This window comes from Rana temporaria, chromosome 12 (assembly GCF_905171775.1).
Source record: "Rana temporaria chromosome 12, aRanTem1.1, whole genome shotgun sequence".
NCBI lineage: Eukaryota > Metazoa > Chordata > Amphibia > Anura > Ranidae > Rana > Rana temporaria.
The window spans coordinates 110,086,492-110,109,984 of NC_053500.1; the positions used below are offsets into that span (position 1 = coordinate 110,086,492).

Genomic DNA, 23,493 nt, shown 5'->3' on the forward strand with positions numbered 1-23,493 from the left:
TCAACCCAAACCTTAAACCTAACACTTAACCTGAGCCTAGCTAGTAAAACCAACCCCAAACTTGAATCTATCCCCTACATCAAATATTTAAGCTCAGTGTAACCCCTTAATATTAACCTCAACCTAATCCCAAACATCAGTCTCCTATATCCAGCCTCAAGTTCAGCCATAATCCCCTTTCTGCCAATAAACTTTCTGTGGGTTAGGTAATATAAGGATTCCAATCTGGTGTAACATCTTTTACAATCTGTAAGCTCCCAAGTGCACCTGCCTTTAATGCAACGTTTCAACGTTTGTAAAAAAAGAGTGCCAAGGTTTTGTGGCAGTCCAGATATAGCAGCAAACCAGCAACTGGAGCAGACTTTATGCCTGTGGTGGTCAACTTTCTTGATATGGTCGGCCACTGGGCCTCAAGTGGGGCCTTCAACATCACCAAAGGGCCACACCCCTGAATTTCAAAGGATAGTCAGTGTCAGAGACAGCAGACACACAGAACAGGTTATAGTCAAAGATCATGGGATTGTTACAGAAGATGGTCAGAGACTATGGACAGGAGAGCTCAGAGGCTGTGGACAGGATACAAGAGTTGGTAAGAGACTGCAGACATGATACAAGAGACGGTCAGAGATTGCAGATATAAAAACCGAGACCCTCGACATGCTTCAGAAGACTGTCATTGACAGGAGACATATTACATGCTACTGCTCTAAATCAGGGCCTTTAACTTCTATAACAGGGCTATAAGGAAACACAGATTAGTGTCTGCAGGGGCCCAGGGGGCCACATAAAAAGTGGCAAAGGGACGCAGATTGGGCACCAGGGCCTTATATTGTATTAATAATTATAATTAAAGGAGAAGTCCAGCCTGGGCTCGTTTGGCTTGACTTCTCCTAGGGGTCACAGGAGTGCAATTAGTTTTGCACTCCTGTGACCTGTTTTCGGCAGAGAGCGGTCTGAAGTCCGCTCTCTGTTGACGTTGCCATGATCGGTCCAGGTACCGCATCATCCCGACTTCGGAAGTCTGGAACCGCCAGGTGCCTGGACTGATGGCAGTCTCATCCTCTCAGCGAGCCGCTGAGGCGGCCACTCCCCACCCGTTCTCCAGTGAGCATGGAGGAGCAGAGCAGGAGAGCTGCTGATTGACAGAACCGAGCAATCCGCGATGTTCGATGGCTCTGTTCTCAGTGCAGAGAGGCCAGGGGACCGATGCCGCATCCACCTAGGTAAGTATGATTATGGGTAAAAAGCCAAACCCATACTTCTCTTTTTTTTATTATGTTATTTTTTATTTTTTAAAGTGTATTTTGTGCGTGTACTCGAGAGAGGAGCCGGACTGCAGGAGTTGGGAGTAGGCAGGCCTCCCCCAGAGGCAATCTGCCACCTTTCTCCATGCCCCGGGTGGCAATGGCGGGTCAGTGAGGGGGTCCTCCCATACAGCCCGCCCTACCTGCTCCGCTTTGAAGCCCAACGGGGCAGAGGGACTCCCTATAAGGGAGTGAGAGGATCTAGCCTGCTCAACCAGCCCCGTTAGTCCTTTGCCTCTCTTTTTAGAGACCGCGTGGTCAAAGTGCGTGCATGTTAACCCAATTTCGAGTGCGTGTGTAAGTGTGGTGGTTTTTGTGGGAGGGGGGTGGGCGTACTAAGCGCAGCCTTACCTCGCATAGCACACCCACCGGGAGCCGGGCTGAGACCACCAAACTCAATTCACATGTAGCCAAGACCGGGATCCGAACCCCTAGCTGCAGAGGTGAATGGCTTGTCAGCGCATTGCCAATCGCGTTGAGCCACCGCAGCTCCCCCATACTTCTCTTTTAAGGTTTCCCAAAAAAATCTGTCCAGACCTTCCTTTCTGGTCCAGCATCGTCAATCACTTTCTAATAATAGCTCTGGCACTGCAAACACTCTCTGTCAATGTAAGAAAGCCTTTATAACTAGGCAATAGGCAGGCTTCACCCGAGTAGACAGTTGGTTTCCATTATTATTTCTTTAGATGCAAGCATTAGGGAAGGTGACTCAATGAGCTAGCTGTCTATGATGTTCACATACAGGGAAACCTACAAGGCTAACAGTAGCTGGCTAGATACAATTAAAAGCACACGTTTGAGTAGCAGGGCTAGGGAGCCTTTCTCTTGCACTTAATAGGAGGAAATCCCTCCAGTGCTACCTTCTAAAAATCCATGAATTGGATTTGTGACATAGCCGAAATTGTACGTGGTGAGCCCCCTCCCTTTGCCTATGAGTAATGTGCTGACAGCAATTCCTTGGTGACCACATCCTCTCAGTCATGGCCTGACCCGCACATGCTGATTTCTGATATTCTGATCTTTGTTGTATTTTAAACTCTTAGGCAAACAGCAGTAGTAAATTAACCGCTTACTCTACACACAAGAATTAAAAGAAATATTCAGCTCAATTCTCAAGTCCTATTTTTGAACCGTTGGTACATTATCCTCTAAGATCCAGACAATCATTACATTTTCCGATACTTTATTTTTCTTCCATAGTATATCCTTCTAAAGTATTCAAAATGAATGTTGACAAGAGAAGAAAACCATCCAAAAAATGCCCAGACGATGACACAGAGATGATGTAGACTGTGACAAGGTCTGCTCTGCTACAGCATGGTTTCCAGTTTTATCTGCTCACGTGGCAGCAAAATCTGGACCTCCCCTTAAAAAAAGACCCTTTAACCACTGGAAAGTTACTTGTGACAGTGTTATACTTTGGAATAGAGATGTAGCTTGAACGCCCTTAACCGACATCAGCAAGTAAATAGAAGCACGTTTGGCTAGAGAAAAGAAAATCCTTGTTGGTATGGTTTGGAGTAGGTTACACTGGTCAGCAGTCAAACAGAAGCAGCATTGTAGGTCCTGGAGCGTGCAGTCCTACTCAGCACGCCTATATTCTGTAGCATGTTCGTGCGTAATGCCAAGTCTTAGCTGGCAGAGCAAGCAAATTTGTTTTTCTAAAAGGCTGGTCACTAAAAAAACACTATTTCTTCTAGCGTCTAAAATTCCCCTACTTTATATCCTAGTTACCGAGAGCCACGAGGAAGTTAGGAGGTGCCACAAGAAGAGGAAGAAACTGTGGAGGACTGAACCTTGAGAGGGGAGGGCTTCTAAATACAATAGATTACCAGACGATGAGGGATTTCTGAAGGTGGGCAAGGCACAAGCAAAACAAAAAGATTTTTGATATGACAGCAATACACCTGCATGCCACATGCATATCTTTCATTACTTCATCCATTCAGTTCCAAACTCTCTTACCAGAAAAGCTCACAGTCTAATGATGTACCAATGTGAATGGCAAGAACACATAGGGCAGTGATGGCGAACCTTGGCACCCCAGATGTTTTGGAACTACATTTCCCATGATTCTCATGCACTCTGCAGTGTAGTTGAGCATCATGGGAATTGTAGTTGAAAAAAAAATGGGGTGCCAAGGTTCACCACCACTGACATAGGGGTTGATTTACTGAAACTGGAGAGTACAAAATCTGGTGCAGCTCTGCATGGTAGCCAATCAGCTTCTAACTTCAGCTTGTTTAATTAAGCTTTGACAAAAGGCTGGGTTCACACTGATACTACATGACAGTAGTACGACTTTCATCCTACTTGTGACATCGGTCCTACATCCATCCAACTTTCATGAACAGGATACCACTTTGATCCAACTTTGTGATAGTCTGACTTGTTCTTCGACCAATCAAAACAATCCCAGAGTGAGATAAATTCCTTTTACTGCTGCTGTAATCACAATGTCGGATGTCAAATGTCGGATGGTAAGGACAAGGCTCCAACTTTGATCCGACTTCAATGATATTCAATGGGCTGAAGTAGGATCAATGTCAGACCAAAGTTGTACAGGGAGCATTTTCAAAGTCGGACCAACTTGTGTCGGACCAGTTAAGACGGCTTCCATAGGCAAACATTGATTTTCACACGTCATGCGACATGAGCTCCCAATGTCGGAGCGTTTGTCGGACAAGTGTGAACCCAGGCTCAGGACAAGGCTCCTACTTTGATCCGACTTCAATGATATTCAATGGGCTGAAGTAGGATCAAAGTCGGACCAAAGTAGTACAGGGAGCATTTTCAAAGTCGGACCGACTTGTGTCTGACCAGTTAAGACGGCTCTCATAGGGAAACATTGCTTTTCACACGTCGGAGCGTTTGTCGGACCAGTGTGAACCCGGCCAAAAACCTGGAAGCTGATTGGTTGCTATGCACAGATTTCGCACTCTCCAGTTTTAGTAAATCAACCCCATAGAGATATGACTTTGACAACTACTTTAGATTTAAAGGGCATGACAGTCCCATAGAAAAGTATTAGCATCCCATTGCATGCCAGTATACAACAGAAGTTATAAAACGTACAACAGTGACTCTACTTGTCTCCCTGTGTAACCCTCTTTCATGCCACAAGGTTCTGTCTTATAAAAGGAATTAGGGTTTAAAAAAATCAACAAAATGAAATTCAGAATAATTTTTCTTACCTGAAATGCGCTCCTTGTCCATCACTCCCCCAGCATCAGTTTATCTGCAGTCCAGCCTCTCTGCCCCTGTTTGGGAGGTGGTAACCCTCTCTGTCCTCCTCCTTCCACTCCCTCGGTCCTCTTTTTCTTTTTTTTTGTTTCTTCTCTTGTAGTTCCTTGTCTCACGTTTTTCCTTTTTTCGTTACCTCCTTTCACTTTTCTCATTCACCCTCTAATGTACTCTCCACTCTGATCTCACTTAAGCGTTGCCTTATCTCCTCCCTCTTCAACGGTCTTCTATCCAGCTTTCCTTTGTCTGTATCTTTACAATTTTCTCTTTCCAAGTCTGGTCTCTCACTCTTTTTCTATTCCGTCAGGCTGTCACTGCCCTCTTTCTAAGTACTTCTCCATTTCCTTCCCTCCTCCTTCCTATTTTATCTTTTAGCCATTCATTTCCTCTCTTCTCTCTTCTTTCGGCTTGACTTTTTTTTTTAACTCTATAAAATGGTTTATTCCACAAGACTTATAGATTTCTCTTTCTTGATGCTGAGTTTCCTATTTTGAGTGCTGTCATTTCTTATACATGCACTTTGCCTTTAACCCAAACCTTGCTCTCTCAGCTCTGCTGTTGATTTTGAAGTTAACAATCTCTTCTTTCTTGCACATCCAGGGCACTGCGCTTCTCTGGCGGCCTTAATGCGTGAACATTGCTGTCGTCATTGTCCTCACCCTCAGCTGCCTCAGATGTTATAAGCATGTGCTTGTCAGATGCTTGGTGGCATCCTCCTTCTCAAGCAAAAAGCATTTCATTTATCACAGTTTAGTCGGTTGTCTTAACTCATTATTTTTAACTTTTTGCAAGCTTTAAACATCTTCTATTATGCAGTGCAAAGCCCAAGAGGTTATGGCAATGTGATAATGGTTGAAGGAAGAGGTAATAGCTGCCAGTTCCAGTTTTGTTTAACCACTACAGATCCGCGCTATAGACGTCTGCAGCGCGGACCTGAAGTGCCGAGTGGACGTCTTTAGACGTTCTCTTGTTGACATAACCCGCGCGCCGCTGGGGGGCGCGCAGCGGGTAAACACTGTCCCGGCGCATCGCTGGGAAGCCGATGCGTGTACCTTGCGGCCGCGATGTCCGCCGGGTGCACGTGATCGGCGGGAACACAGCAGGGACGTGGAGCTGTGTCTAAACACAGAGCTCCACGTGCTGTCAGAGGAGAGGAGACCGATCTGTGTCCCTTGTACATAGGGACACAGCATCGGTCACCTCCCCCAGAAACCCCCCTCCCCCACACAGTTAGAACACACCCAGGGAATACATTTAACCCCTTTCTCGCCCCCTAGTGTTAACCCCTTCACTGCCAGTCACATTTATTCAGTAATTAGTGCATTTTTAAAGCACTGATCGCTGTATAAATGTGAATGGTCCCAAAATTGTGTCAAAAGTGTCTGATATGTCCGCCGCAATATCGCAGGCCTGACAAAAAAAAATCGCAGATTGCCGCCATTACTAGTAAAAAATAAAAAATAAATCATAAATCTATCCCCTATTTTGTAGGCGCTATAACTTTTGCGCAAACCAATCAATAAACGCTTATTGCGATTTTTTTTTACCAAAAATATGTAGAAGAATATGTATCGGCCTAAACCGAGGAAATTTTTTTATTTTTTAAAAAAAAATGGGATATTATTATAACAAAAAGTAAAAAATATTGTGTTTTTTTTCAAAATTTTCTGTCTTTTTCTGTTTATAGCGCAAAAAATAAAAATCGCAGAGATGATCAAATACCACCAAAAGAAAGCTCTATTTGTGGGAAAAAATGATAAAAATATAATTTGGGTACAGTGTTGTATGACCGCGCAATTGTCATTCAAAATGCGTCAGCGCTGAAAGCTGAAAATTGGTCTGGACACGAAGGGGGTTTAAGTGCCCAGTAATGAAGTGGTTAAACTAAAAATAGACTTGTTTGGTCCTAAATTCACCAGCTATACTGCCAGATCTACAGTGGGGAAAATTATTATTTGACCCCTTGCAGATTTTGTAAGTTTGCCCACTTACAAAGAAATGAAGGGTCTATAATTTTTTATCATAGGTGTATTTTAAATGATAGAGACAGAATATCAACCAAAAATCCAGAAAAAAAACACATGATACAAATGCTATAAATAAGTTTGCCGTTCCGTGAGTAAAATAAGTATTTGATCCCCAAGAAAAACATGACTTAGTACTTGGTGGAGAACCCCTCGTTTGCAAGAACAGAGGTAAGACGTTTCTTGTAGTTGGTTACCAGGTTTGCACAAATCTCAGGAGGGATTTTGGTCCACTCTTATTTACAGATCTTCTCTAAATCCTTAAGGTTTCTTGTCTGACGCTTGGCAACTCAAACTTTCACTCCTCTCTATACATTTTTAATAGGACTAAGGTCTGGGGACTGGTTAGGCCACACCATGACCTTAATGTGCTTCTTCTTGTGCCACTCCTTTGTTGACTTGGCGGTATGTTTGGGTCCTTGTCATGCTGGAAGACCCATCCACGACCCATCTTCAGTGTTCTGGCTGAGGGAGGAAGGTCCTCATCCAAGATTTTACAATACATGGCCCTGTCCATTAGCCCCTCAATGCAGCAAAGTTGGTCTGCACCTTTAGCAGAGAAAAATCCCCAAAGCACAATGTTTCCACCTCCGTGCTTAACTGTACAATCTTATCCCTGACGTCCTTTGGCAGCTCTTTGGTCTTGCCCATGATGGTGAGGTTTGAATGGAAGAAAGAGATTCTGTGGACAAGTGTCTTTTTTACACGTAACGAGTTGTCATTAACCACTTAAGCCCCGGACCAAAATGCTGCCTAAAGACCCAAGGGGTTTTTATAGTTTGGGACTGCGTCGCTTTAACAGACAATTGCGCGGTCGTGCGACGTGGCTCCCAAACAAAATTGGCGTCTTTTTTTCCCCACAAATAGAGCTTTCTTTTGGTGGTATTTGATCACCTCTGCGGTTTTTATTTTTTGGGCTATAAACAAAAATAGAGCGACAGTTTTGAAAAAAATGCAATATTTTTTACTTTTTGCTATAATAAATATCCCCCAAAAACATATATAACATTTTTTTTTCCTCAGTTTAGGCCGATACGTATTCTTCTACCTATTTTTGGTAAAAAAAATCACAATAACCGTTTATCGGTTGATTTGCGCAAAATTTATAGTGTTTACAAAATAGGGGATAGTTTTTTTGCATTTTTATTTTTTATTTTTTTTTTACTACTAATGGCGGCGATCAGCGATTTTTTTCGTGACTGCGACATTATGGCGGACACTTCGGACAATTTTGACACATTTTTGGGACAATTGTCATTTTCACAGCAAAAAATGCATTTAAATTGCATTCTTTATTGTGAAAATGACAGTTGCAGTTTGGGAGTTAAACACAGGGGGCGCTGTAACATTTAGGGATCACTGTGTATGTGTTTACTAGTGTAGGGGGGTGTGGCTGTAGGAATGACGTCATCGATCGTGTCTTCCCTATAAATAGGATGACGCGATCGATGCACCGACACAGTGAAGCACGGGGAAGCCGTGTTTACACACGGCTCTCCCCGTTCTTCAGCTCCGGGGAGCGATCGCGACGGAGCGGCTATAAACGAATAGCCGCGCCGTCGTCCCGGATCGCTCCTGAAGCCACGGGGACCGCCGCATGTACCAGGGGGGGTCCCGATCGGACCCCCGACCCACGTCAAGCAGGGCACGTATATATACGTTGATGTGCCTGCCTGTGCCATTCTGCTGACGTATATGTACATGAGGCGGTCCTTAAGTGGTTAAGAGCACCTTCTTAAATTGACAGGACTAATCTGTGTACCACATGAACACATACTGTAGCCAGTCGGTGGAGGTCGGAATTATTGTTTGTTGGTAGGGGATCAAATACTTATTTGGCTCACTGAACTACAACTGAATTTATAACATTTGTAATATGATTTTTTTCTGGATTTTTGGTGGATATTCTGTCTCTAGCATTTAAAATACACCTATGATAACAATTCTAGACCCTTCGGCCCAGATTCACAGAGAGCGGGCGCACATTACGCCGCCGTAGAGTAACCAATGTACGCTACGCCAACGCAGCGCAGAGAGGCAAGCAATGCATTCAGCAAGCCAGTGCTCCCAACGCTGCGCCGGCGTAGGTGGAAGTGGGCGTGACCCATGCAAATGAGGCGTGACCCCATGCAAATGATGGGCCGAGCGCCAGACAGATACGTATCACAAACTGCGCATGCGCCGTGATGTGGACGCATCCCCCTGCGCCTGCTCACAACCACGTCGGAACAACTGCCTAAATTACGCCAGATCACTGCGTACGGCGTGAACGTAACCTACGCCCAGCCAGACACACGTCCAACGTAAAATACGCCGGTTTGTGTTCCCTGGTGCAGACCTTTGCATGTCTGCTATTGGGTTGCACCTCCTTTATGGGAAATAACTTTACGCCGGACATACAACTTACGCACACCTCATCGGGCGCACGCAGGTTCGTGAATCGCCGTATTTCCCTCATTTGCATGTTTGAATGGCTAATCAATAGGAGCGGCACCATGCACCCAGCCTAAATGTGCGCCCACCTTATGCCGGCGTAAGCAAGCTACGTCGGCGGGGTGTAGCCTGGTTTTAGGCGCATATCTGTTTGTGGATCTGGCGCACAGATACGACGGCGCACATTTGCACTTACGTTGGCGTAACTTGTTATATGTCTGTGTAAGTGCTTTGTGAATCTGGGCCTTCATTTTTATGTAAGTGGGCAAACTTACAAAATCTGCAGGGGATCAAATAATTATTTTCCCCAATGCACATCTGAGTGTACACACATTTGAATTCTAATGATGATCTACATCTTGCCACACTGCCTTATAGTGGTTGTAAATCCTTACATATACCCAGTGAGGTGACTGACCTCAGGTGATACACAGATCCTCCAACATACGTTGTGCCTTTTTATCTGCAGTCTTCTCTTCTCTACATCTATTCGAAGTGCTACATTTATAAAGCTTGTCTGAGAGTTTAGAAAAAAGGGAAAAGAAAGCTGAAATGATGCTCTGAGGAGCACACTGAGGAGAGTTCTGAGAGCTGATTGGAGAGAAGAGACACACCTCCCCCTTCACACAGCTCACAGAAAAAAGCTGAGGCTGTCAATCTGCTGAAGGTCCCTCCCCTGTCTCCTGTTTTCTCTTGATGTCAGGAAAACTTTAATGGCAGGAAAATAAATTATTCATGCTGATAGCAGAGAAACAGGGCAACAGACAGAAATGACACTAATCATATAATGAAATGATGCCTAGCCAGACCAAATCTTGACACTTAGGCCGGGTTCACACTTGTACGACAAACGTTCTGACATTGGGAGCTCTCTATGAGAGTTTTCCTTAACTGGTTCGACACAAGTGGGTCCGACTTTAGAAATGCTCCCTGCACTACGTTGGTCTGACTTTGATCCTACTTCAGCCCATTTATTATGACTGAAGTCGGATAAAAGTCGGATCGCTGTCTTAACTAATCCGACTTTGGCATGCGACTTGTGCACTGATGATCTGGAAGGGGAACCCCACGCAAAAATGAAGAAAAAAAAAAAAAAAAAAAAAACAACACAGATTTCCCCTCCAAGACCATACTAGACCCTTCGGTCTGGCATGGATTTTAAGGGGAACCCCCATGCCGAAAAAGCAGCGTGGATCCCCCCCAAAATCAATACCAGACTCTTATTCGAGCATGTAACACAACAGGCCAGGAAAGGTAGTGGAGATGAACGAGCGCTCCTCCCTCCTGAACCATAAAAGGCCGCATGCCCTCAACGTGGGGAGTGAGTGCTTTGGGGTAGGGGGGAGGCAGGCCTGCCCCAAAGCACGTGACCACACAGTGCCAATGTGAAAGAAGGTATTTAGCTGGATGATTTAAAAAAATACATAGACACTGCACAGTATATCTTGTTATTAAAGAGGGGCTGTCAGTAATTGTCATAACTAACTTAACTACTTTAATTGAACAGAGGGATATGCTTTGTTCATATTTCATGTCTGAGATTTACAACATCACGTATCTACCCCATAGGTACATCCATAAATTGGGTTTCAGCTTAGGGAGGTGCTACAGCCAGCACAAGCAAATAAATTAGCTTTTATTTCACTCCCACAGCCCACAGATCTGTATGGGACTGTGTGCTATATGGACTTGGTCTCCCAGGGGATTCTACAAGGTTTTAGCAAGATCTGGGGATACTTCTAGTTTAATCCAAACCTGTCACAGTTACAAGAAATTTACACTAAGCTTGTAATAAAATGATGCATAACTAGACACAATCTTAACACTTAGGGGGAGATTTTTACTGTGGCGTGCAAAATCTGGTGGTTTCCAGGTATTATTGTTAAAGCTTAATTCAACACGCTGAAGTTAGAAGCTGATTGGCTACCATGCACAAGTGCATCATATTCCGAGCGATCCAGTTTTAGTAAATCTCCCGGTGTGCTCTTAATTGAGACCAGTACACTTTAGCCCTGGTTCACACTGGGTACGATTTGGAACGATTTGAGATGCGATTTGACATGTCAAATCGCATCTCAAATCGGCGGCAATTGTCGGCAATGGCACTGTCCTAATCAGTGCGACAACGCATCTGCGATTTCAAAAAGTAGTTCCTGTACTACTTTTTGCGATTTCGGGCCACGATTTACATTAAATTGCGGCAGAAATCGCGGCAAAATCGCGGCCGCGAAATCGCGGTAAAATCGCGCATTTTACCGCGATTTTGAATTCGCAGCAGTGTGAACCTAGGCTCAGATGGATATGCTTCATATTTCATGTCTGAGGAACCACTTTAAGCAGGAGAGTCTCATCAAATTTAGTACGGCCAGGCTGTATCCAGCTAGCGCTTAACTGAGAAGCAACAAAGCTGGTCTATGAATATCTGTGTCCTTCTTTGACCAGCCAGTAGAAGATTTGTTGCCAGTGATGTGTACTGGGGAGGTCGGGTTAAATTGGAAAAGAAGGTATTACCTCCCAGTCTTAGTGAATAACGGGATAAGTGCTGCTAACCTCCTAGGCCTTCTGCCTAGGAAGGGCTACACGTATCTGGAGCTCTCCTGCCTGGAATGGAGGAAGCTATATACAACTGGAGTACAAGGGGAAAGATTCTCTGCCAGAGGAGGTTTCCATGATAGTTTTGAGAAGCTAGAGACTGGCAGAGGACTGGTAATTAGCTTAGAGAATGAATAAAGTCTTCTGCTCACCCTTCAAGGTACTGCTAAATTACTTGGCAATCTTGGGTAGAGCTGGGAGTAGAGACTGGAGTCTGTGCAGACCTGTGCTCTGGGTACCCAATGACCTAAACCCTCTCTCCCTTTTCTCAACTGCTGCAACTAAATACAATACTATTTTGCAGAAGTGGAGCACAAAAAGCAGTGTGTGCCAAAAGGAGGATCGGGCAGTGGACTGTCTCTCAGCATCCTCACCACTAGAGCAGAGCTATGGACCCTGCTCAGGTCTTGGTGACATCAGGACCCTAGCCAACTAGAGTGCGAGGACTGGTATAGCTGTGGGGAGATGCAGAGGATCGGGTAAGTATATTTCCTTTTATTATTCCCCTAGACATAACTGTCCCGCTGCAAGGAGCTGGGCTTTAACATGTTACAGTGCATTTGCTATAATAGTGACTGGGAAGACATAGGCCTCGTACACACGACCGTTTTCCTCGACAAAATCCATCAATAAACTTGGTGGCAGAGCTTTTTTGCTGAGGAAAACGGTCGTGTGTATGTTTTTTGTCGAGAAAACTGTTGTGGATCTCGACGAGAAAAAAAGAGAGGTGTGTCTCGTTGGGAGTCTAAATTTCCTTGTCATGTTTCTCGTCGGGCTGGTTTACGACGAGAAACACATTCATGTGTATGCTTAGAAACCCGCGCATGCTCAGAATAAAGTATAAGACGGGAGCGCACCTTCGGTAAAAGTAGGGTTCTTAATGGAGATACCACATTCGTCATGCTGTAACAGACTAAACAGCGCGAATCGTCTTTTACCAAACTTTTACTTAACACGCAGTAACATGAGATTAGCAAAAGCAGCCCCAAGGGTTGTGCCAGTGGAATCGAACTTCCCCTTTATAGTGCCGTCGTATGTGTTGTACGTCACCGCGTTTGAGAACAACGAGATTTTGTCTTGACAGTGTGTACGCAAAGAAAGCTTGACAAGATTCTCGACAAGCCTGACAAGGAACTTGTCGAGGAAAACTATGTTTCTTTTACGACGAGATTCTCGGTCGTGTGTACAAGGCCTTACATACTTTAAAGCAGAAGTTTCAACATAAAGCTTTGTTGATCATCCTTGCACAGTATAACTCAGAGATGATCTGGTAGGTGTCTATCCTTTCTACTTATACAAGGTTTCTTTATGACACATCTAATGCACTAATAGGGGCGGTGGATGGTGCTGTGCTGTAGCTACATCATAGGAACATCCATAAATTGGGTTTCAGCCTAGGGAGGTGCTACAGGTAAAAAAAAGAAAAAAAAAAGATGTGCTTTTATTTTCCATCCACAGCATAGATCTTTATGGGACTGAGTGCTATATGCACTTGGTACCCCAGGAGATTCTACACGGTTTTTGCAAGTTCTGGTGATACTTCTAGCCTAAGCCAAACTTGTCACAGTTACAGGAAAAGAACACTAGACATGTAATTAAATGATGCATTACCAGACACAATCTTGACTTGTCTGGTAAAAATTTTACTTTGCTCCCTCCCAAGCTTTCCTATCGTGTTATTCATTTTATATAGGTGATCCTATTGGTTGACAGGAAGATTTACAAAGGGTAAGTAGATAATCTCCTCTTATGCAACTCAAGGCTGTGCTGCTTGTGGAGGTTTAAGCTCACTTAGGGCTCATTTACACTTGCTTCAAAACAAGGCTTCGGACAGGCTTTGTTAAAGCTCTCTGAACGCTAGTCAAAGCTCCTGTCACTAAATAAAATGGTTAGCTTACAGTCCTGTTTACACCTTGCATTTGCTTTATATTTGCTTCAAAAATCATACCCCATCTAGTTTAGCGTTGTTTCAAAGTGTCTTCAAAGCCTCTATAGAAGTCTATGGCAAAGCTTGCTTGAAGCCCCACAAAGCCTCTCCAAATCCCCACCAAAGTGTCACCAAAGCCTCATCGAAGCCCCACGAAGCCTCTCCAAAGCCCCACTGAAGTGTCATCAAAGGCTCATCAAAAGCCCCATCGAAGCTCCACCAAAGCCTCATCGAAACCCCACAGAAGACTCATTGAAGCACCAAGCAAAAGCAAGTTGTAAACAGGACTGTAAGCTAACCATTTTATTTAGTGACAGTTGCTTTAACAAAGTGTGTTCAAAGCCATGTTTTGAAGCAAGTATGAACTAGCCCTTACTGTAAGGCCCCATGCACACAAGACGCTGCTAAACTCGAGTTCAGAGGCATTTGGGCATTTTTTTCAACTGCCGCTGAACACATTTAATGTTATCCTATGTGTCCATGCACACATTCATGTTTTTTTGCGTTTTAAAGCAGTTGGGTTTAGGCTCGTTTTTTTTAGACGCAAAATGTTGGGTTCAGACGCAAACGTTTTTGCGTTTCAAAGCTTTGGGAGGGTCTACAATGTCTTTGTTATGAACGCTGATAGCCGCAAACGCGGTAAAACGCGGCAAAACGCGGCAAAATTCGCGGCAAAAACTGGCGTTTTAAATGCCGTTTTTGCCTTTGAAAACTTGAGTTTACATGTGTTTGCATTTGCTTCTCGTGTGCATGGGGCCTTAGGTGAGAGCATTGTCACCAGGACAGGAAGTGAGAGGAAATCTCTCAATTGGAGCACTGGACAGCAGCAAAACCCTGACATAGTTTCTAACCTATTCCCACTCTATTCAAAGCTAAAAAAAAAATAAAAAAAAACATTTGGCTGGACTTACACATTGTCTCTCCAGGATCTACAAAACACTGAAATATAAGTTCAAAGTGGACGGATACTTTTTAAAAAGCAGAAATGGAGATGCTATATCATTACCCTATTTCCCTGGTGTCATCAGAAGAGGAAGCAGCTGGGGGCCAAGAAGAGTTGAAAATCTTGTCTTGAGTTGACCCCAGACAGCAGTATGCTGCCTATGACACAATTCTTGCCTTGCCACGTGGTAGGAAAGGCTCTATGTATGGCTCACACATAACTCCTGCAGTAGATCAATATTCAATTGGCAACACATACTGATATTTCACATACTACAGCTGCAAAACTCTAGCCTTCAAAACACATCAGAGAATGGTGTAAGCTGGAAGTCCTCCAGTGTACAACTAGACTGCACATATTAAATCAAATTTTAACTCTTTGGTTAACTTTGCTTTATACCAAGGGCCTGCTTTATGGTAAACGGAAAATACATTTACACCCACCTACCTCCATTCCGACCAAGTCCACTAAAAAAATGGAAGGGGATTCGACTCTCTCCATCTATGCCAGGCATGTCCAAAGTCCAGCTCCCGGGCCAATTGCGGCCCACGTTATGGTTTAATACGGCCCCCCTGGTGATTTGGATATATATATCTTTTGTGGCCCCCAGGGCCACAAAGGATATATACCGTATTTATCAGTGCTGCCTCAGAGGGGACAGGGAGGGGGCAGGACGAGTGCCGTCAGATTACATACAGGAGAATCTCCTGTTTACGTGGCGGTGTCTGTATTAGGAAGTCCCGGCTCCTGGGCTGCCATTGGATGACTGTTCTGTCTATCATAGGAGGCGGGACTTTGTAATAAAGAGGCCGCAGAGAAAACAGGAGATTCTCCTTTATGTAATCTGTCGGCGCTCGTCCCACCCCCTCCGAGGCTGCAGATGGGCATCGATCAGGCTGCACTGATCGTAATAGTAAGGCTGCACTAATGGCAATGGTGAGGTGCATTTGTGGCAATGGTGAGGCGGCATTCGTGGCAATGATGAGGCTGCATTCTGGCAATGATGAAGCTGCACAGATAAGATCATATTTCTGTCACTCTGCTCTCTTCTCCTATCAGCATGTGCCTTATTAGCACACAAGCACTGCAGCACAGTTGACTGGCATCTTTTGCTCTGTCACTTACAGTCAAAGCTCTGCTGTACAGGATCTGCAAGAGGCTGGTGCCAGAATAAATCCAGGTACTTACATTACTTGTGTAGCACTACCCCGAAGGAGCTGCTGGATATTTTCGGGGGGCATGTTACCTCTATTTCCTCGCCGTCCAGGGTAATGAATGAGAGTTGAAAAAGTTCAATGTCCACACTTTACACTTCCTTTTTTAAGATTTATTTGCTGCACTTGGTAAAGAAATCAAAGAAGTGATTGAAGAGGTGGAAGGGTAACAAGTAAATAGGTTCAGGTGCAGTATTTCAATCGGGAAACACTCCTGCTTCCTGCAACACAGCTTTCGTCGCCACTCTAGCCAGAGTGGGTATTGCGCACCCGGATAGGTTTCTCTCACTAGCCTAGCATCCGGAATGTTACTCGGAATATGGTACAGTCTCTGCCACAGACCTTCCCACAGATGGAGACACTTTCGGTCCGAAATCCTCGTAGCACAGGATTCAGCACCCGGATCTCTCCAGATTAACTTCTTGCAGAACTTGGAACTCCATCAAGCCTTTCAGTAAACGGTGCATCCTTCGATGAAGTTCAAGGCCTCTCTTGAGACACCAGCCTCATGCTTGGACCTCTCCATTATAGGTCCTTCATCAAGCGGCTTCCTCCCTCCAGCACAGGATTACCCTTGAAAGCGTAGACCCAATCTGCTTACTGGGCCTACTTAACAGATCACAACCCCAGACCAACGTGATCTGGAGCTAGGATACGCCATCGTATCTCTGAGATACGATTGTCGTATCTACACAGCTGATTCATAGAATCAGTTACGCATAGATAGCCCTAAGACCCAACAGGTGTAACTGTGTTACACCGTCGGATCTTAGGCTGCAATTCTAGGCCGGCCGCTAGGTGGCGATTCTATTGCGGTCGGCGTAGAATATGCAAATGACTAGTTACGCCGATTAACAAACGTCCGCTTTGCCCGTCGATCTATATTTATGTCGTTTCCGTAGAAATGCGTCGCGTAAAACTAAGGGTGCCCTCTAGGTGGTGTAACCCATGTTAAGTATGGCCGTCGTTCCCGCGTCGAAATGTTAAATTTCCTGTCGTTTGCGTAAGTCGTCCGTGAATGGCGCTGGACGCCATTTACGGTAACGTCGAAACCAACGACGTCCTTGCGACGTCATTTAGCGCAATGCACGTCGGGTAATTTTACGGACGGAGCATGCACAGTACGTTCGGCGCGGGAACGCGCCTAATTTAAATGGTGCCCGCCCCATTTGAATTAGGTGGGCTTGCGCCGAGCGGATTTACGCTACGCCGCCGCAAGTTTACAGGTAAGTGCTTTGTGAATCAGGCACTTACGCTGTAAACTTGCAGCGGTGTAACGTAAATGGGATACGTTACGCCGCCGCAGCGTAACGTAGTTCTATGTGAATCTGGCCCTAAAGCTCTGAAGTGACAAGTTATATTATGCAAAAAGTTTGCACAAAGTAAGCAGCGAGTTCTCAAACTGATAATCCATTCTGTTGTTACCATGGAAACAGACAGGATATAAAGAACAGAGATAGAAACACAGCTCTCGATTTCCTCCTACAGCCCATGCAGTGTTGGTGGGGTGATTATAAGTCAGCAGTCTGCAAAACTAGGCTGTTAAAAAAATGCCAAAGGGCACCTTACAGAAGAACATTTCTGTACATTTCTTAGCCTGTAATGGCACCAACATATTATACAAAAAGGGATTTTTTTTTTTTTTTTTTTTTTTAACATCATATGGTAATTAGTAGGAAACTTGTGTTCTTGTTCTTCCACCAAGTTGACAAATCTCAAAACATCTGAATGAAAACAAGTTCTGACTTATGCAACGCTGTATTTCAAATTAGCCTGGCGCAAGGATACATCCTTTATGGTTTTCAGAATCCAAGAATAAGGCTATAATTGGAGCTGGAACATATCATTTGTAGAGCTCTGAGCTCCATGAAAAAAAATCTCCACTACTTGTCTAGTCTGCTGGACAAAGAAATGCTACATACAAGTCTTCTATATACATCTATAGCTGGACTCCGGGAAGATATAAAAAAATTACAGCTTTTGGCCCAGATTCTCGTATCTAGGCATAAAACTGTGCGGGCGTAACGTATCTGGTTTACGTTACGCCGCCGCAAGTTTTACAGGCAAGTGCTTTATTCACAAAGAACTTGCCTGTAAAGTTGCGGCGGCGTAGCGTAAATCACCCGGCGCAAGCCCACCTAATTCAAATGAGCCGGGTAGGGGGCGTGGAGCATTTAAATTTGGCGCGTTCCCGCGCCGAACGTACTGCGCATGCGCCGTCCGGAAAATATGCCAGGGTGCATTGCTCCAAATGACGTCGCAAGGACGTCATTGGTTTCGACGTGACCGTAAATGGCGTCGAGCCCCATTCACGGACGACTTACGCAAACAACGTACATTTTTTAATTTCGACGGCCATACTTAACATTGGTTGCCCCTCATATAGCAGGGGCAACTTCCTGCGGCGCAAATCTAACGTAAACGTCGTAACTTCACTACGTCGACCGCGCGTACGCTCGGGAATTCGCGTATTTTGCTCATTTGCATACTCGACGGGGAAAACGACGGAGGCATTTAAGATCCGACAGCATAAGAGACTTACGCCTGTCGGATCTAATGGATATCTATGCGTAACTGATTCTAAGAATCAGTCGCATAGATACGACGGCCCAGATTAGGACTTACGACGGCGTACATTGCATTGCGCCGTCGTAAGCCCTTTGAGAATCTGGGCCTGAGTGTATTCATTAATAGAAGATAAAATGTTTTTTTTTAAAAGCAAGCAATGTAAGTACCGTAATCTGACTTAGAACCTTCATCTCGTCACTGAACAGCAGAGCTTAGACTAGGAAAGGAAGAAGCAGCACAAGGATCAGTTGCGTTGCAGTGCAAGGAGCACTTTGAAAGGAGTAGGGATCAGAGTGTCGATGAGATGAGCTCATCAGTCTCCTGCTTTGTCTTTTGCTGTCCAGTCAATGGTTGTTAGACCTGTTATGCCGCATACACACGATCGGACATTCCGACAACAAAACCATGGATTTTTTTCCAACAGAATGTTGGCTCAAACTTGTGTTGCATACACACGGTCACACAAATGTTTTCGGAAATTCCGAACGTCAAGAACGCGGTGATGTACAACCCGTACGACGAGCCGAGAAAAATGAAGTTTAATAGCCAGTGCGGCTCTTCTGCTTGATTCAGAGCATGTGTGTTTTTTTGTGCGTCGGAATTGCATACAAACAATCAAAATTTCCGACAAAAACTTTTGTTGTTGGAAAAACTGAGAACCAGCTCTCAAACATTTGTTGTCGGAAATTCCAACAGCAAATGTCCGATGGAGCCTACACACGGTCGGAATATCTGACCAGAAGCTCACATCGAACATTTGTTGTTGGAAATTCCGATCATGTGTACGCGGCATAAGTGTTAATTTGATGCAACAGAAAAAATATCAGGTCTTCTGCAAACTGAGCTGTGTACATCTCAGAAATGGACGGAGAGAATAAAATTTGCCTGCAGGTATTAGTTTTGTTGAACCCATAACCTCAATGAATTATTCAGGAAGTCATTACCCTGTGTAAGCTCTGACATCTCCGGGACAAAGCTTATGTAAGGCTAGAGCTTCCAGCTCCAACCAATAAATGGCATGGTGGGGAAGCACAGCACTACACCTGTAAGGGGCCCGGATGGCACCCCCCTTTTTTTTTGGTTTGTCAACACCCAAATCCCCCCGACCTCTAAGGGGCCCGGTGATCTCTCTTTCTTTTTTTTCCCTTTTTTTCCTTTCTTCGTCAGCCCCCAAAGTCCCCCCCCCCGACCTCTAAGGGGCCCGGTGGTCCCCAGATGGCATCCACATTTTTCTTTTACATTTTTTTTGTCCATTTTTTTTTGTTTTTTGTTCGTCAGCACCCAAAGCCCCCCCGACCTTAATTTGCGGCACCCACCCACTTCTCAACTTGAGTCACCCCCCTGCTTCTCAACTTGCGTCACCCCCCCACTTCTCAACTTGCGTCACCCAACCTGCTTCTCAACTTGCGACACTCCCCCCGTCTCTCAATTTGCGGCGGCAGCACCCCTCCCCCCAGTTCTCTGCTGCAGGGGGCCCATGCCTGAAGCTGTGTAAGGGGCCCCACAATTCCTAATGGCGGCCCTGCCTTTTACTGTAATCTATCACAAGGTGGTTCAGTTCTAATTTCTCCTACAGAACCTCCAATACTGCTAGGTATGGCAGCTGTGTCTGTGGGGTAAAGAGTTAAGCTTCCATTATTCTCAGAGTTTCTTTCTGCCTGGCACACCTCATCTGACCTCCGAGCATTCCACGCCAGGGTCAGCTCCAGACTTAACTCTCTTTCATCACCTCATCCCGTCTTGTTTTTCTCAGTTTAATATTCATGATACAGAATGTATCCCCTTTTCAACAACACTCTGAATCTCTCATTCGCCAACAGCCCGTGTACCTGTCACTGGATATGTGGCAGCTCCCAGCTGGTACCCCATTGCCCTACATGCCTGGAATACCTTCTTTCTCTGTCAGAACTTGAGGTCGCTGTCTCTTTTCTTATATTAAACTGTTAGATCTTTCCTTGGTATGGCTTCATCAAAGCTGAAGGAGAAAACAGTGCATTTGTTGAGTAAGGAAACCATGTGAGTATTAAAAGTGAAACTCCAACTTCCGATTCCGGCGCCGTATGTAGGAGACGCTAGCTCCGGAGGCTCCGCACTCACCGCCAAATAAATCTGCCTACAAAGCCCCGGCATAGCCCCGGACTGCAGAGAAATACATCCCCACACCCCGCATGAACCCCAGCGGATGGAGAGATACCTCACTCAAGCCCGAGCGGCCAGGGGCCCGGGCGCTACGGAACCAGCAGCGGAGGCCTCGACCCTGGGCAACATGGCCGCTGCAGAGGTCACACGCGGCGCTCCCTCGACTCACGGAAGCCCTCAGCCAGGCTCCTCCAGTCCTCAGCTAGACAGTGGACCCCAACCGGAAGGTATGGACACCTCACTCCCCGCTATGCCTGACCACGCTAGCACCCATGAAAGGATCGCGAAGGCAGTGGCTGCGCTGCTCTCGCCCACTATTACAGCGGCGGTGGACAGGGCGGTAGCGGAGGGCATACAGCAGCTCAGGAGAGAGCTGGGAGAACACTCCACGAGGCTGGACATGGTAGAACACCGAGTGTCCTCGGTAGAGGAAGACCAGCACAGCATGGAGACGGCCCTGGAGCGATTCACTCAGGATCAGCAGATTCTACACGAGCGTATGGAGGACCTCGAGAATCGCTCCAGAAGAAATAATTTGCGCATAATTGGCCTCCCTGAGTCACACAAACAAGGCTCCCTGATGGACATTTGCTCAGAGGCCTTGCCGCAGATTTTAGGCCTTAATCACAGATGCGTGGTGGAAAGAGCGCATTGCATTGGCGCGCAATCTGAAGATCAGGCCCGCCACAGACCCGTTATAGCCAAATTCCTGAACTATGCTGACCGAACGGAGATGCTGCAGGCCTTTCGCAAGTCCAGATCGCTAGAGTTTGAGGGTCACAAAATTCTATTATTTGCCGATTATTCAGCAGAGGTATCGCGCAAATGGAAGGACTTTCAACCTATCTGTGCTGAACTATATAAAAAAGGTCTCCGCTTCACGCTGGCCTACCCAGCAGTGCTACGATTACAAGCTCCGGATGGAAAGCAGCACACACTCCAATCTGTTGAGAAGGCCAGAGCATTCCTGCAATCGATGTCCATCGCGCAAGAACCCTCAGGCACATACGCAGATCGAGTGAAACAAGGCCCAAGGGACCAGAGAAGCCCACGCAAGGAACCACCGAAACGCCTCAAACAAACGCAGACATCTGAACATCAAGGATCCGGATGACTTTCTCCCACTACTTCTGGGATACCAATGGATCGTCTGTATTGATCCTTTCTTTGCTGTTTTTATGTCCCCAACCCCTTAAGGGGCTATTTTGATGTCAGTTCTACAGGTCCATTGCGGCGCGCACTAACACCCCTATACACATCCTGGGGTCTCCACCTTAAGTGGCCTGATGCAGAATCGGCAGATTACCTGCAGCCTGTTATGACATTGTGAACGTTAGTTCAGTTAATCTTTTACATTTTCCTTTTTTTGTTTTTGTTTTTTTATGTATTATTGCTTAGTCAGCCAATGCCATTTGTTCTGTCAGGCCTGTTCACCTCACAGTTCACAGGCAGGGCTATTACGGCTGATCCCGAAATGTTAGGTTTGTATTCTAGGCCCGCCAAGGGTGCCTCCTTTTTAACACTCAGTAGGTATGTACTCTTATCACAAGATAGCCCGCAATCACCATTAATGATTAACCAGTCCAAGACCCGTAAACAGGCGATTGCAATGATTCCACATAAATGAGGCTATGCCAGTACAATTTGCCCCCCCTACTGGCGGTGTAGCGGTACGTCCGGTGGGGAGAGTACATACGGAAAAAAGCGAAGTCAGTTGATTAATATATGGTTGTGTTGAAGTTAATTTCTCTTTCTTCTATTTTCCTTTCTGTCTCTCTTGACACCTTTCTTTTCCCCATGAGAAGACGGTCTTGCCAACGCAAATGTAAGAACGAAAGCTACCTACTATCATCCCCATCTGAAGCCACCTCTCGGAAACAGGGTAAGAACAGTACAAATCTATACATCTCTATCCCCCCACCACACCCATCATGACCCAACTACAAGTAATTTCCTGAAATGTCAAAGGGTTAAGAGCGCCGACAAAGCGAATGAAAATACTTAGACACCTTAAACGTTTAAAGGCAAATGTAGCTTTACTACAGGAAACGCACCTAGAGGATAAGGATTTTTTTCGAATGAAAAAACTGTGGGTAGGGAAAGTGGTGGGATCGACTTCGATCAACCGCAAGGCAGGCACGCTCATTTTGATCCATAAAAACCTGGTTTATGACTTAATCTCTACCACCAATGACTCAGAAGGGAGATATACATCTATACACCTTAGACTCCCCACAGGAGACATTCGGATCTCCAACATTTATGCCCCCAACTCTCCTGACCAGGAATACTTCTCACGGTTGACACCGCTCCTACACCCACATGACTCCATCCCCCATCTTGTGGGGGGTGATTTCAATTCGACTCTCAATGACCAGGAAGACAGGTCCAGACCTAGACTCCAACCTCGAGCATCCCATTCCCCTCGCCCCACCCCACTATGGCACATGACACAGGCAATGAACCTTATTGATACGTGGAGGTTGCAGCATCCCATAGACACGGGCTTCACTTTTTTCTCACCGGTTCATAAGTCTTTTGCAAGAATTGACTACTTTCTGTGCACACACGCTCTTCTACCACGCATACATGACACGGTTATACACAATCTAGTGATCTCTGATCACTCCCCAATTGCGATTTCACTCAATTATCTTAGGCCAACTCCATCTCCCCTTCAATGGAGATTCCCAGCCTATCTAGCCCATGACGATGACTTTAAAGCAATGCTGACCGCGGCTTGGGCGGAATACTCACGAGACAATGCCCAACACATGGACAACCCTAATTTATTCTGGGAAGCGGGTAAAGCTTACTTGAGAGGTAGGATTATTTCGTATGCAGCGGGATACAAAAAGAATGCACAAAAGCAATTTGTGGAAGCTAATAACCAATTGCGTATAGCACAGCAAAACCTAAATAACAACCGCACAGACAGCAATCTCAAGGACTGGGTGACATCCAAAGAAAGATTTGACAATTGGGCGGAAAAAGTGGAAAAGACAAAACAATCAGCAACACAATTGCTTTTCCACAAATTTGGGAACAAGGCAGGTAAACTCCTAGCCAGAATCACTAAGGGCCCCTATACGCCGACACACATTGA

General features: G+C 45.4%; 1 protein-coding gene across 2 annotated transcripts in view; it reads right to left on the reverse strand.

The window, feature by feature from the left end:
* Window positions 1-23,493, reverse strand: part of SEPTIN9 (septin 9) — a 421,638-nt gene that overhangs the window by 305,026 nt on the left and 93,119 nt on the right. The window contains exon 1 of one of the 2 annotated variants that reach the window (XM_040330153.1): window positions 4,499-4,909. The exons of the other annotated variant lie outside the window; for it this stretch is intronic. Within the exon in view, the coding sequence (XP_040186087.1) occupies window positions 4,499-4,520 (22 nt within the window). The 5' untranslated portion in view covers window positions 4,521-4,909. Of the gene's footprint in view, window positions 1-4,498; window positions 4,910-23,493 lie in introns of those variants that run through there. 2 annotated transcript variants of the gene reach the window in all.